A 15,086-nucleotide genomic window follows, 5' to 3' on the forward strand; every position below is an offset into this window, starting at 1 on the left:
CAAACTAAATCAAATTAATGGACGAACCAAATCTGTCAAATATAAACCGTTCAAGTTCATAATTGATAAATCACACTTATAAATGCCATACAATTTTCAATATAGCTGAAAATTTGGAGAAATGATCTACTTATAAATACCTAAAAATGGATATAAGATCGAAAGGTGAGATAAGCCGAAAAATCCTCAACAAATCCTCAACTTAAGAGTCCTCACTAGAAGGGCTATCTCTTTTATTAAGTGAGTTTGTACAATAGATTTATTATTGAATGCTTATGATGTTATGACAAGCAACATACGAAATAAAAAAATAAAAACTCAGGAATCTTTATTTTTGTTTATGGATTTCATCAATTGCAAACTCATGAAAACAATAACTCATGAATCTTTTTTTTTGTTTCTAAAGAATTGTTCTAATGTTATCAAAACTTGAGGTACTAAAGTTTATAAGGAAGAAAAGATGAGGTATGGTCATGACGAATTTATCTTTTATTATATAAAAAAAACAAAACTTAAGGGTATATTGGTAATTTCATGAATAAAAATGGTTGCCGTCAATTTTTTTAACAGAGCTAACGATTCTAGATACCAAACTTTAGTTGAGGTAAGAATGTGAGATATTGTTTTGAAGTTTTCTGAAGGTAAAATACCAAAACTTTGCTTCTTCAAAAGTTGAGACACTGTTTGGATCATTTTTCAAAATACCGATAGATACACCGATACCGATATTTTAATCTTTGAGAACATCTTCAACGGTTTTTCTATAATCTCTACTATTAAAAAGCTAAGGGTCTTTTTGGTGTCAAAGCTTCACCAATTTTTTGAATTCCCTAAATAACCCATTTGTTGCAGAAATACAGTAAATAGAAAAAAAGAAGAAAAATATGTTGGAAGGGTACTACGGTAAAACAAACATAAAAAATAACCAAAATAAAAAAGATATGGGATTACGGTGGAGAAAAATAAGGAATGTGGTGATATCAGATATGGTAGCGGAAGTTTGATCCCATGAATGGTGGAGCAGTTCAATTAGAAACTGTTATTCAACCGCTCCCATTTGCAAATATAAGTCGATACATGCAATTCAATGTTAGAACCAGGGTGGAAACGATAGAGATAAGGTGTTTACAATTTGCAACAGGTTTGATCAGGTATTTTTTTGTTTTTTTTTGTTTTTTTTTTCAAATTTGAAGCTCTTTTCGATTATCAGTAGTGCAAATTTGCATTTAAAGGAGGGGAAAACACATGCAAGGGAATCAATTTGCTTTGAAATGAGAGATTATAAATTTAAACACATATCGACTAAGGTATGAAGTGCCAAATAGTTGTTTTTTTCTTTATCTGTGTGCAAACGCACGGGTAAGAAGCTAGCTAGTTACAAGAAAACAAAGTCAAATATTCAAATAATTTTATGAGTGGTTTTTTGGGTGCTGAAATTCACACACCCCGTTTTGCATTCTACACACCCTTTATGCTGCTTTTACGAAATCACCCTTGTCTTTATTTGTCTCATCCTTTCATCCTTTCTCTCGAGTATCTATTCTATCCTCTGCCTTCAGTTTCTTCTATGAAATCAATACAGACAAAGAGACTTTTGGGTTGTTGAGATGAAGTCTCTCCATTGGACGACGACACAAGATTGGCCGGATACTAGATAACTCGTCGGAGTGCCCGACACATTTTCTTATTAGATCTCGTATTCGTTTCTTCTACCTGCATCTGTTTCTCTGTAGAAATTTATGTGCTCAAAGATTTTGCAGAGAATAAACCATTGTTGTAAGCAGACTCTATCACTATTCACAGGCATATCCATATCTATATATCATCCTTATTCTCACTTCTCGATCATAATGACTGCAATCATCATTCTTAGTTCCCTCAGGCACTTCTCTCTCCTCCTCACTCTCTCACTCCTCTCTCTCCTCCCTCCACCTACCTATAAATCCCACACAACCCACAAGCTTGCGATGACGACGTTGAGATCGAGCCAACGCCGCCAATTCAAAACCATGCCAATAACTGCCGGGATGGAGCTACGGAAGATTAACCGGAAAATCAAGTAACAGATTTCCAGGTGGGGAAGAATTCAGTTTGGACCTCGACCTAATCCTCTTCGATGGGGCTGTTTATTGCCTTGCCGGTGTCATTGAGGAGAAAGAAGCCGATGATTGGACAGAATCGGATTCTCGGGTCCTCCGGTCGAGCAGCGAGTTAAGGTCCTCGGATCGGGGTCGAACGGTGGTGGGTGCGAAAGAGTGAGGATCTTGTGGTCTGAGAAAATATTTCTTGTGAATTGTGATTGGCCCTCTGTTGTTAAAATTTGGTTGCAGATGGAGTGGGAAGAGAAAGAGAGACATAGAAAGGGTTTAACATCGGGAGAGGGAGAGGGAGATGGAGGGATAGTTTTAGAATAGAAATTTGTGGATTGATGAAAAAATATTAAAAAATTATAAAAGATGTATAGAATGTAAAAATAGGTGTGTAAATTTCTAGTTTTTTTTTTTTTTACATAAATTTTTATACTTCTTTTTGAATAAAGGGCTCGGCTGCCCTTAATTTTTACACTAACGATCTTAAAAATTTTAATGGTTAAGATTAATTACCTATGACATATCTAAATCTATTCCATAAAGCCGCTTCAGTAGAAGAAGACCGAAAGGTAGCAGCGAGTGTAGAGTGGTGACGACGTCGCTTTGGAGTTTGGAAAGGGAAGAAAACCAAAACCTTGGCGGATTTGATTTCCCCCCCAGTGAAAATCTGAGAAATGGGTTCGAGGTCTGGTCTGTTTCTGTTGGCACTCGTCTCCCTTCTATGCGCACCTGTGCTCTCCGATCTAGTCATCTCCAAAGTTGACCGCCGCGTAACTCTCTCTCTCTCTGATTTCCCTTGATTTCGTTTTTCTCTTTCTATGATTAAATCATTGAGATCTCTTGCCATCTCTCAGTTCATGCTCTGATTCCTTGTCATGTCACTAAGTATTGTAACTGGTTACATTTAACCTTCCTTAATGTTGGTTTTGTCGTGCAGATTGATCTGACTTCACAAATTGCGCGCATCACTTCCACACTCAAGGTACCCACTTCTTATTCTTCGTTGATTTATGGTGGAACATGTTTGGAGATCAATGTCGGAATAGCTTTAGCACATTTTGAATACCTATTTGCGTTTCGTACAATGATTCAGTGAAAGAATCTTCCCAAGAATGCAGAGATAGTTTGTGTAGTTAATTTGACAGAGTTGGAAGATGAATGTATTGAACCCTACTGATACCATGCAGGTAGAGAATGAGGGAAGCGAGTTGGTTAAGGAGGTTTTATTGGCATTTCCCGACATTCAGGCAAAGCATTTGGCACATATTGCGGCAAGCGCTAGTGTAGGGAAGGGAAAAGCGAAAGGTTCTAGTACTAGCTATGCTGTTCAATCTGTTAACCCTGAAGGCATGCCTGCCTCTTTGACTTGTTACTCGGTGACTTTACCAAAGGGGCTAGGCAAGGGTGAGAGCTTAACATTCGACGTGTTGGCTGTTTTCACCCACGCGTTGAAGCCATTCCCGGAGGAGATTACTCAGGCTGACATTCAGCTCCTAGTGTATCAGGATACGGCACACTACCTCTCTCCTTATGCAGTCAAGACGCAGACACTGAGTGTTAAATTGCCTGATGCAAGGATTGAATCTTATACGAGATTAGATAAGACAAAGAATGTTGGTTCAGAGATCAAGTATGGTCCTTATGAGAATCTCCCTCCCTTTTCGTACTCACCTATTGTTGTTCATTTTGAGAGCAATCAACCCTTTGCTGTTGCTGAAGAGTTGGTGCGAGAGATAGAGATTTCCCATTGGGGTAATGTTCAAGTTACAGAGCATTACAAATTAGTCCATGGAGGTGCCCAAAGCAAGGGAGAATTTTCAAGGTCCTTTTTGTTTGCATTTGCTTGTCAATACTATGCTAGTTGGGACTTGGGAGGTTGAGTTTGATTTTGATTATCAGCCATTTTTTTTCTGCAGACTTGATTATCAAGCCAGACCTCACGTGAGAGGTCAGTATGCCGTTAGGCGTCTTATTGCAAAGTTGCCACCAAGAGCTCATTCTGTCTATTATAGGGATGAAATTGGTAATGTTTCAACATCTAACTTATGGAGTGATTCCAAGAAGGTAATATATATAAGAAGTGGCCTATGTTTATAGTTTTTATGTTCTTAATTTCCTCATTTTGCTTACTCTTGTATATGATTGCAGACAGAACTAGAAATTGAGCCTAGGTATCCTCTGATTGGTGGTTGGAAAACTGCATTTACCATTGGATATGGTTTGCCGCTTCATGACTTTCTATTTCAGTCTGATGGAAAGCGCTTCATTGACATAAATTTTGGTTGCCCTATGAATGACGTGGTCATCAACACTCTCATTGTGAAGGTTGGTAATGTTGCAGTTTTTTTAGTCCTTTATTCTTCACCTTGTGTTGGCCACTTTAAGTGTCAGAACTCAGATGGCTATAGTCAATGTCTTTTATATATACTACATTGGTGTTTGTATTCATATTAGAGACACACTGAAAAAAAAGAGTTGCAGTAAGATTGTGTTAAAAAAACATTTTCTTCATGCTTAATTTTGTGATTGCAAACTACAGGTTGTTCTACCTGAGGGTTCTAGAGATATATCTGTATCTGCTCCATTTCCGCTGAAAGAATCAAAAGAGGTAATGTGGATTAAGTACTGATGCCATCCTATTCACTTTTGGATATATTACTGAAAAGCTTTCTTTTGCCAATTCTTCATCTATATCAGAATGGTTTTCTTTTTCCTTATCTTAGTGGAATATGGTAATTCTATTCTAATTCATTACTGTTAAGACTCTTACAGACAAAGTTTTCCCACTTGGATATTGCTGGTAGGCCAGTGGTTGTACTGGAAAAGACTAATGTCGTGCCAGAGCATAATCAGAAATTCCAGGTATTACTATTGCCTATATTAAGATAACATTAGATGGTTACAGAATGGGGAAATAATCTTTGGGTAAAATTTATAAATGGTTTCTGTGGTTTGGGTGATGCTTAATGTGGTTTCAAAATGGTTTAAGTTTGGTCTTGCGGTTTAGTAAATTTATCCATCTTTGTCCAATACCAAACATTCCATCAACTCCATTAGTTTGCACTCGCATGCTAGTCACATGCAGGGCTAAAACTTTTTTTTTCATCTTAAAAAAGATTCATCCATTCTTCTTTACCTGTGTTTGCATTTCTCGTCCCCTGACTAACTCTTCTCGAGAGTACTAGACTAAATTGAAGAACCCTAGTTGAATAGATACCAGATTGCCATAGAGTTTTGAATCATATCACATTGGGCCAAAAGAAATGGGCAACTTGTTATGACCTCTTCTTTCTGGGTACTCTCTTCGTCTCTTGCTCCATGACTGCAATGATCACAAGCGTTGAGGTTGAAGTTGCAATGCCAAAAGAGACATGGCTCTCCTCTTTTCCTTTGTTGTAGTCACAAATGGTTTGTCCTATTCCATTTCTCACTGTTGTGATATCGGCCAATTATGTATGTCAAGGAACCCCAAAAGAACACAACAAACCAAGAGGAACAACCATAGAGATGAGACACAAAGAACACAGATTTAAGGTTGTTCAGCAAAACCTTTGCCTACATCCACCGGTAGAAAACACTTCCACCGGCAGAAAACACTTCCACTATATTAATAATGGGTACACCAGAAAGAGTAAGAAAACAAGGACTCTCTCTCTTCTCTTCCTATGTCTCTCCTCTCTGCCCTCTCTCACCCTCTAACCGAGAATGGAACACACTTTGGTCTTTGTCTCTGCAATACAAAACCTAGAACTGAACCTCTCCTTATATAGCCATAAGGATATCAGATCTCTTCACCAAATAGGAAATCCAATCCTATTAGTGGTAGGCAATAATGCCTAATCTTGTTGATTACAGGTACACCATCATCAATAAGGATATCCTTTCCTTATTGGAACACCATACTCTAAGACGAAACATCTTAGGAAAAACACATGGGCTGGAAACCCAACACTCACAACCTAAAACCCAATACTATTTCTGGGTGAGATTGAGCATCACCTCAAGTGATTAATTTGACCTTAAAGAGCCATTGGGAAGAACCTCTCATAAAATACTTGGGAAGTTTCTGGAGAGGAAAAACGACCGGTCACACATGAACTATGACCTCCTTCACTGTTTGTTACCAAAGTGTGAGAGAGAGGCCCATGGTTTCTAGTGGAACAATCTCCCATTTGTAAGTGGGGAGGTCCTGAGTTTGACTGAATGACAACCAAACACACCTTTTGGGAGTGCCGATGACAGCCTTACATGTATAGTAGCACATTATTTATGTATAAGTTTTCAAAGAATAAGACATTAGTGTAAAGTAAATAGTTCGAGTGCTGTTTCCTGCCGCGTATTCAATTATCCCAGTCTTACCCTATGACTCTTTTTAAGCTCATAGTACTGTCGGTTTTCTTTTCCCTTGTTCATTTATTCTTTTATCTGCCAAGACAATGCTATTTCAATGTCATGAAGTGTAGACTTTAGAACTTCAATTTTATGCCGTATAGTCTTTCTTTATTCTGATCAACAAGTTTGGCTTCTTTTTTGGAAAAGGTGAACTGTCTCATTTTTATCATTACCCTATGACTCTTTTTAAGTTCATAGTACTGTCTTTTTTGGAAAAGGTGAACTGTCTCATGTCATGAAGTGTAGACTTTGGAACTTCAATTTTATGCCATATAGTCTTTCTTTATTCTGATCACAAGTTTGCTTTCTTTTTTGGACAAGGTGAACTGTCTCATTTTTATCATTACCCTACGACTCTTTTTAAGTTCATAGTACTGTTGGTTTTCTTTCCCCTTGTTCGTTTATTCTTTTATCTGCCAAGACAATGCTCTTTCGATGTCATGAAGTGTAGACTTTGGAACTTCAATTTTATGCCGTATAGTCTTTCTTTATTCTGATCAACAAGTTTGGCTTCTTTTTTGGAAAAGGTGAACTGTCTCATTTTTATAAGTTTGATGAAAAAATGACATTCTGGGAGTTCCCAAAACATTTAACCAAAATGTTATTGCTTAGTTAATTGCTTGCATTGATTACACAGAACTTATATTGGTCCTTTCTATTATTATTGTCCTCCATTTTACATTGTTGGTTTTTGTTTTATGCTTAATTTGCAGGTCTATTACAAGTTCAACAGCCTTGCAATGCTTATGGAACCTTTGATGTTGATTTCCGGATTTTTCTTCCTGTTTGTTGCTGGCATTGTATACATGCATGTAGACTTGTCCATCTCCAAATCTTCTGCTTCTTACCTGGCAAAACTACAGTGGGATGAAGTAAGTCATTTTCCTTAACTTCTGTCTTTTAACATAGAATACAGTTATATATATTTACTGTTGTGTTCTAGGTGCGAGCTACAATTCAGCAGATTCAACATATCATTAACCGAGGCCTTGTGATACTTGATAAATTGGAAGCATCGTTACGTGATCTTTCTCGGACAGGGGACATCCAAGCTTGTAAAGCAGCACGAAAAGCAGCTGATGGTTCGTTGAAAGAGCTTTCCAAAGAGATCAAGCCCTTGTTGGCATTCTTGCAATCATCTCAGCAGGCGTCTCACATACTTCCCAAGGTTGGTTTGCTTTTCTATTGTTGCAGTTATATTTGTAGAGATTTGGGTAAATAATTGAAATCTCGCTGAATATGATGTTTGGAGTGGATCTCAAATGTTGGTTTAGCTATATTGGCATTGAACATCAGATTGGTACATTTGTGATTTGTCCATGTACTATCACAAATGTGCTTGGTATTTCATGTCATGCCGACATTTTATCACGCTGCACATCTTTTAATAATTGTATCTAATATTGCTTGTTTATGTAGGTGGAGGAGCTGGTGACCAAGGAGAGAGATTTGGAAGAAAAATTGATGGTGAAGCACTCCACTGTAGTGGATTGCTATGACAAGAAGTATGGAGGGAAGGAAATTGAGAATCGGGTTGCTTCACAGCAGCAGAAAATCACTGCCTTGAGGCTGGAGGTTGACGATCTTCTTGAGTATATTGATGAGATATAAGTAAAAGGCGCATTTTTTTGCAGTCGTTACAAATTTTCTTATGGAACAGTGGAACTAGTTAATGATTTCAATAGAAGGCTAGTTAATTTTACTTTTATTGTCAAAGTACATTGTACTAAAAAGTTGAGGATCCAGTTAATTTTGAGGAACTTAAATCAAAATTAGGTGTCAAATTAAACAGATGCATTTGATTATTGCCTAGCAACTGTTGTGCTCAAAATGATATTTGCGGTAGCTGGTTATGCAGCATTAGGCAGAATGCTTGTTTTAATATTTTTTTTATATTAGCCAACCCATCATAGCCAATGCTCAATCGTGCAGTTGTAATTCTGTTTATCGAGATTACATGGTATCTTGCGGACATCCGTGACGCTAGATCAGAACGCTTTCTCCTTCCAGCCAGATCCGAACTCTGGTGTGAGTTTTGCATACAAAGGCTTTTATCAACTCGACCCCTCATTTTAATTTTATTTTGAAGAATAAGAGATGTCCACTTTCTAAATTCTAAAACCCTAAAAAACCCATACATCCTAATTTTCCAAAAAGATGAAAGAAAACAGTGAATGTCTCCTCCTTCACTCATATCAAGCGAGAACATAACTCTGTTGCAGATGCATTGATATTGAGACACACTACTGTAACAAGAGCTTGGCACAATGCTCTTCCCATGTCTGCAGTACCTGTTTTTTTGTTCGACTCTTTAGAAGTTGGTTGTATTAGACCGCGCGTGAATCGAACTTACGTCTTTTCACTTACTATGAGCATTTAAGTCATTGTAATCTTTTATCTTTTTTTGTTGCTTGGAAAAAAAAAAAAAACAAGGACAAGCTATAGATCGTTTTACTTTGGTTTCAGACTTTCAGTCTATTCTTGGTTTCTTACTTCACTTGAATCTTGTTGTCTTTCTCCAACAAAATGAAACCATACTTCCACTCCTCCCTCCTCCGCCGCCTCTCCCTCCTAAACCCCAACAAGCCCCTCTCCTCCCAACCAAACCCACTTCCTCCAACCCAAACCCAACTCCTCACCTCTCTCCTCTCCCACAAATCCGACCCCAGTTCCGCTCTACACCTCTTCAAAACCAACCCATCCTCTCTTCACTCCCTCCACACCGTCGCCGTCATGCTCCACATCTTAATGCCCTTCCCGGAGACTCATGCCCGCGCCAAAACCTTGCTTTACTCTTACGTTTCCGGCGGCTCCGGCCCTGCTCCGGCGCTGCTCGTCGACTCTCTGCTCGACTGCGCAAAGAGGTTTGAGTTTGATTCAGTTTCTTCGCCGGTTTTTAGTTACTTGTTGAATAGCTATGTTAGAGCCGATCGAATAAGGGATGCTGTTAACTGCTTGGAACGAATGGTGGAGATTGGGGTGTGTGGCAGTGTTGAATGTATGAACATTGTGTTGAAGGCGTTGTTTCGGAGGAATATGTTTAAGGAAGCAAAGGAGTTGTATGGTGGGATGGTTGGGAGGGGAGTTGGTGGTGATTGTGCTACATTGCATGTGATGATGCGTGTTTGTTTCAAGGAGGGGAAGCCAGGTGAGGCCGAGGAGTATTTTCGGAATGCCAGGGGGAGAGGGATTGCTGCGGATGGGGAGTTGTATGATGTGGCGATCGGGGCTGCTTGTATGAGTGGTGATTTGTGTTTGGGGTTGGTGTTGTTGGATGAGATGAGGGAGATGGGGTTGGTTCCGTCTGGGCGGAGTTATACCGGTGTGATTGGGGCTTGTGTGAAGAAGGGGGATATGATGGAGGCGTTGAGGCGCAAGGATGAGATGGTGAGGTGTGGGGTGTCGATTGATTTGGTTGGTGCTACGAGCTTGATGGAGGGGTATTGTGCGCAAGGGAAGTTGGATGCTGCTTTGGATTTGTTTAAGATGATTAAGGAGGACGGGCTTGTTCCTAACAGAAGAACGTATGCAACTGTGATAGGAGGGTGCTGTAAGAACGGGAACATGGACAAGGCATATGAGCTTTACACCCAAATGACACAGATGGGTGTTTTGCCTGATGTTTTCATTGCAAATCATTTGGTACGTGGTTTTTTGAAATGTCGGTCACCTGAACACGCTTCTAAGTTGCTTGACGAGGCAGTTGACTACGGTATTGTGGATGTCTTCCTGTATAATAATTTCTTAGCATGGCTTTGTAGGGAGGGTAAAGTAAGCGAAGCTCGTAGTTTATGGGATAAGATGATGCGTAATGGTGTGGCACCTAATGCTGTTTCCTACAACAACATCATACATGGCTATTGCAGAATAGGGGATATGGATCGTGCAAATAGTGAATTTTTGGAGATGACAAAAAGGGGTTTGGAACCTACTGTTTTTACCTACTCGATATTGATGAATGGGTATTTCAGGAAAGGTGATACCGAACGTGCCTTTAATGTCTTTGATGATATGGTGGATGCAAAGAAAATCCCCACAGCCTACACAATTAACATTATCATTGATGGCCTGTGCAAAGTTGGCCAGACATCTATGGCAATTGATCTTTTGCAGAAATTTATTGAGAAGGGTTTTATTCCTGGATGTATGACGTATAATAGTATTATACATGGGTTTACCAAGGAGGGTGTCATGGATTCTGCACTGACTGTTTATAGAGAAATGTGTGAAGCTGGAGTCACTCCAACTGTTGTCACTTACACCAGCCTCATTAACGGGCTATGCAAAAGCAATAAAATAGATCTTGCTTTTGAAATGTGGGATGAGATGAAAAGTAAGGGCTTGAAATTGGATGTTGCTGCATACTCTGCTCTGATAGATGGGTTTTGCAAAAGGCAAGACATGAAAAGTGCCCGCCAACTTTTCTCCGAACTTCTGGAAGCTGGTTTATCTCCAAATACAGCTGTTTATACCACCATGATTAGTGGCTTCCGGGATGTAAATAACATGGAAGAAGCTCTTCGATTACGTGAGAAAATGATAAATGAAGGCATTCCATGTGATGTGAAAACATACACTGCATTAATCGATGGACTGCTAAGAAAGGGTGATGTAAAATTTGCATCAGATCTTTTCTCAGAGATGATTTCGAAGGGAATTATACCTGATATCAACATATATACAGTTTTAATAAATGGCCTTTGTAACAGAAGGCAATTGGAGAAGGCACGTAAAAACTTGGAATCCATGAATAGAAAGGGAATGACTGCTAGTTCTCATATTTATACTGCTTTGATTGTTGGGCACTTTAAGGAGGGGAAGTTGCAAAAGTCATTTAAGTTGCATGATGAGATGCTTGACAAAGGCCTTGTACCTGATGACATTACTTGTGATATTCTTATAAATGGAAAGTTCAAAGGCATAAATGTTCTTCCGAGGACTTCATGTGCCTAGGTACTGGTGGGTTGTTTTTGATCATGCTTCCAGCTCTTGTTTGCTCATTGGGTGCAAAATGTACTATGACCTGGAGTTGTTCATGGAGAGTGTTTCACATCTCCTTAGGAAAGATTATTCCAGGCTTGAACTTTGTGGTTGTATCTTTACAAGTGGAATCAGTCATCTTCATTAAGGGGAAGAATCTTAAAAATAGAATCTGCAATCTGAACCTGCTACCATCCCCTTCTATCTGACTGATGCTGGAAATTGGATGGAGATACAGCTCATAGGTACAAATAGCTTGAATTTTATCCCCTTCTGTCTTTTTAATATAGTTCATCATGTTATGGCTGTGGCCTGTTGCACAGATTGAGCTCGGTTTTTTAACATCCATAATGCTTTGCATTTTGGAATTGAGATTGCTGAATCGTACATAATATGTGATACTTGCAGATTAAATGTTGTGGTATTTTTGGATATAAACTGACCTGACTATATATCCAAGGGCATAGCAAGTGGAGGTGGTAGAGGGGGGTCAGTTGATTCCTTTGATAGTTTAAACTTTTAACTTTCAATTTTGTGATGTTTCTAGTTGCACATAGCTTGTAAAGCCTTTGGCCCCTTTTGCTCTTTCCAAGTTTTATGACTTCCAATTATTTGTTTGTTTTCTTTTAAGTAAACCATCCAAGTTCCAATTGATTTAAGCCATGAATATAAAGAATAGTCATGATATTATCATTTATTGTCTACTAAAAATTCAGTTATTTTGCACATAAATTTTTTTATTTTTTTTGGAGAAACTTTTGCACATAAAGTTAGCAAGCTATTTTGATCATATTCTTGACCCTCCTGGATAAATTACTATCTACGCCACTGTAATATATCTGTTTATCAATGATAGGCTGCCAGAAAAGCTGTTGCTTTCTTGGTTTGGTTAAGTGAACATTCAAGTAGTTGAAATCAATTACTCAGCTTAGCATGTAGCTCGTAGATGTATAAGGAATTATCTTGTTTTGATGCTTTTATGTTTTGAAAGCGGGGTTTGGAACCTAGCCTAGCTTGGAGGCTCAGCCCCACCCCCAGAGTTATTATTAACAAAAAATATTTTTCTGTTATAAAAAGTCCGTGAAGAAAGATACTATTTCTCAGTTTTGAATCTACTTCACTGCTTGATAGCCAGTATTGTTCTCTAGGCGGCATTTTCTGACAGTTTTTTCTTCATGTTGTGTGATGATTTGAATAATGAAAGTCAAATGTGAAAAGAACAATATTGAGGTCTACTTATGTTTTTTGTCTGTGGGATTGCAGAAATTCATTCCAGAAGCTTTCGGGGGTTCTAATGTCTTTGACAAGATTGAGATAATTTGCAGAAATCTCAATCTAAGATGCAGGAGAAGGGCTTGGATAATATGGGATGAGAATGGAATACAAGGGCTGGTATTGATGGCGGGAGGAGGTATGCCATTAATAGATGATGAGTTTAGCTTGATTTGATAAGTAAGATATACATATTGCAACTAGTAAATATGAATTTCTATCCAACAGAAAAAAAATGTGTATGAATTAGGATATGCAATCAAGGTTTAATTTCCCAAATTATTATTATTATTTTGAGAAGAAACAAAAAAAATTAATTTCCCAGATTTTGATTATACATGAAGCCCTAACTAAAACTGCTTCAACCTTTCTACAAATTCAGTAGGATATAACTACAAAGTTTAAACAGAGACCGCCTTAGGTGTGTGTATAAACAGTTAGGGTCGTTGAGACTTTAATCTTTGTTTCTGCATTTGGGTTTTCGACGGCATAGCCCCCAGCAAGGTAGTGGTTCCATTTCCCAGGTTCAGTGGAAAGGCACTCGGATGATGCATACTGACCTTCTGAAGTCCATACTTTGAACCTCACTGGTTTTCTGTCCCACCCATGGACATGCTCAGTGTTGCAAAAGCAGCGACCAAACCTCCCAGCTGCAGCCTAAAAGCAGGCTGTATTTCCCAGGTGGAAATGGGAACTTAACCTCCCCGGCCATCTACCTCAAACATGACATGGATGTGATTTCTTTCCTTCTTTTCTTTTGACTGGCGGCCGCAATGACTGTAGAAGTTGCCTTCTTCACAGATGTAGTTTCCTGGCACATCGAAACAGCCAAACTTAAGTGCAAGTAACGGTAGGATATACAGGTTTGAGCAAGTAACCACGCATTTGGGGGCATTGGCGCTGAGCATGTCCATGGAAGAAAGAAAAGAAAAGAAAATGAATGAACACAATCAGATAGGATACCTACAGGTTTGAGCAAGTAACCACGCATTTGGGGGCGTTGGCACTGGTATAACAAAGACAGCAGCACCACGCAGCTAGTAAGGCAACCCCATTTCCAACACTAAACTAACCCATGGAGCATATAGAAGGTTCTGAGGATAATGAAATGAGCTTGCTTTGGCACATGACAATAAGCGCATTGGTGTTTCATCTTTGGTAGATAGCTTGGGAGATCCAACATTGGTTGTTGTGCATTAGTGTTGGAACTTGGCTTATCTATGTGGTGAAGTTGTAGATAGAAATGTATTTTGCCTAAAAGGTCATGCGTTGCCTCACCCTGTGAGGGTGGGATTCTTGATGATGCAAAAGTGTGCATATGCTATTCATTTGTTAGAATAGAATGATCAAAAATATGTTAAGAAATGTTAAACAAATGTTAATTTTGTTTTTGATGAGGGAAATAGAAACATGTTGAAAACTGTGAACGACTTACCCTTCACCAAAATAAATTGGAGACTCAAATTCGTTGAACGACTTACTCTTCTCCGATCCATTTTGTTAAAGAGCAAGTCTTTCACATCCTTCAACATGTTTTGATTTCCTTTATGAAAACCGAAATGAACTTCTGTTTAAAGAGCACTTTTCATGATTCTATTCTAACAGATGGAAAATATATGCACAATTTTGCATCATCAAGAATCTCCATCTCACCAGTGAGCCAATCCATGCCGTACCAGGCAAAATCCATTTTCCCTTGGCACCTGAGGCGATCCTTGACCAACCATGTCGCTTTTAGAAATCTGTTTTCTTTTGCCATGTAATTTGTTCATGCTCCAAACCAAGGTGATTTTCTGCAAACTTCACACAACATGAAGGAAACACTGTCAGAAATGTGACGTATAGAGAACAATATTAGCAATCAATCAGCGAAGCAGATTCCAAATTGTGAGAAATGGTACTTTTTCTACAGGATTTCATGACAAAAGGGTTCCTCGTTTATAATTCAGAACAAGATAGTTCCTCGTCTGTAAGCCACATGCTAAGCTGCAGTTTGTAATTGCGCTGCACTTCTACTTTCACCAGGTATTTCACTCACGCAAGAATTTTGGAGTTGGTAGGTGCATCATCCACTGCACAACTACTAGTGTTAGGTAGGTCATTCCTGATGAGTTCCACAGGTTCTTATTGGCTCTCATATACATTTATATCATTGATCACTTTTATGCTTTACCAAGACTGATTTTACCAATTCTCCCTCGGTCCCTTTTGGAATTGAATTGACGAAGTCTGTACGTGTATGTTTATAGTTGTTTGTAGTATTGAATTTAGGCTGGAAACACTATGGGAACAGGGTAGACGTTCAATAATTGTTAATGGTTTACCAAGTAGCTTGAAACATTTGGAGACGGT

General features: G+C 38.7%; 3 protein-coding genes across 3 annotated transcripts; all 3 read left to right on the top strand.

Annotated features, from left to right (window-relative positions):
- The first annotated feature begins 2,673 nt into the window (after positions 1-2,673).
- Positions 2,674-8,500, top strand: LOC101294268 (dolichyl-diphosphooligosaccharide--protein glycosyltransferase subunit 1A-like). Its single transcript, XM_004300068.1, has 10 exons — positions 2,674-2,860; positions 3,028-3,072; positions 3,278-3,912; positions 4,007-4,154; positions 4,239-4,415; positions 4,630-4,698; positions 4,863-4,952; positions 7,196-7,354; positions 7,426-7,650; positions 7,902-8,500. Exons 1-10 carry the CDS (start codon positions 2,765-2,767, stop codon positions 8,091-8,093), a joined length of 1,836 nt encoding a protein of 611 aa, XP_004300116.1. The 5' UTR covers positions 2,674-2,764; the 3' UTR covers positions 8,094-8,500.
- A 508-nt stretch (positions 8,501-9,008) lies between these two features.
- Positions 9,009-10,252, top strand: LOC101304976 (pentatricopeptide repeat-containing protein At2g39230, mitochondrial-like). Its single transcript, XM_004301573.1, has 2 exons — positions 9,009-10,124; positions 10,244-10,252. The coding sequence occupies exons 1-2, from the start codon at positions 9,009-9,011 to the stop codon at positions 10,250-10,252; spliced, it is 1,125 nt and encodes a 374-aa protein (XP_004301621.1).
- Positions 10,253-10,319: 67 nt separating this feature from the next.
- Positions 10,320-12,805, top strand: LOC101294563 (pentatricopeptide repeat-containing protein At3g54980, mitochondrial-like). The gene is made up of 2 exons (XM_004300069.1): positions 10,320-11,707; positions 12,726-12,805. The coding sequence occupies exon 1, from the start codon at positions 10,359-10,361 to the stop codon at positions 11,433-11,435; it is 1,077 nt and encodes a 358-aa protein (XP_004300117.1). The 5' UTR covers positions 10,320-10,358; the 3' UTR covers positions 11,436-11,707; positions 12,726-12,805.
- The last annotated feature ends 2,281 nt before the right edge of the window (positions 12,806-15,086 follow it).

This window comes from Fragaria vesca, linkage group LG5, assembly GCF_000184155.1.
Source record: "Fragaria vesca subsp. vesca linkage group LG5, FraVesHawaii_1.0, whole genome shotgun sequence".
NCBI lineage: Eukaryota > Viridiplantae > Streptophyta > Magnoliopsida > Rosales > Rosaceae > Fragaria > Fragaria vesca.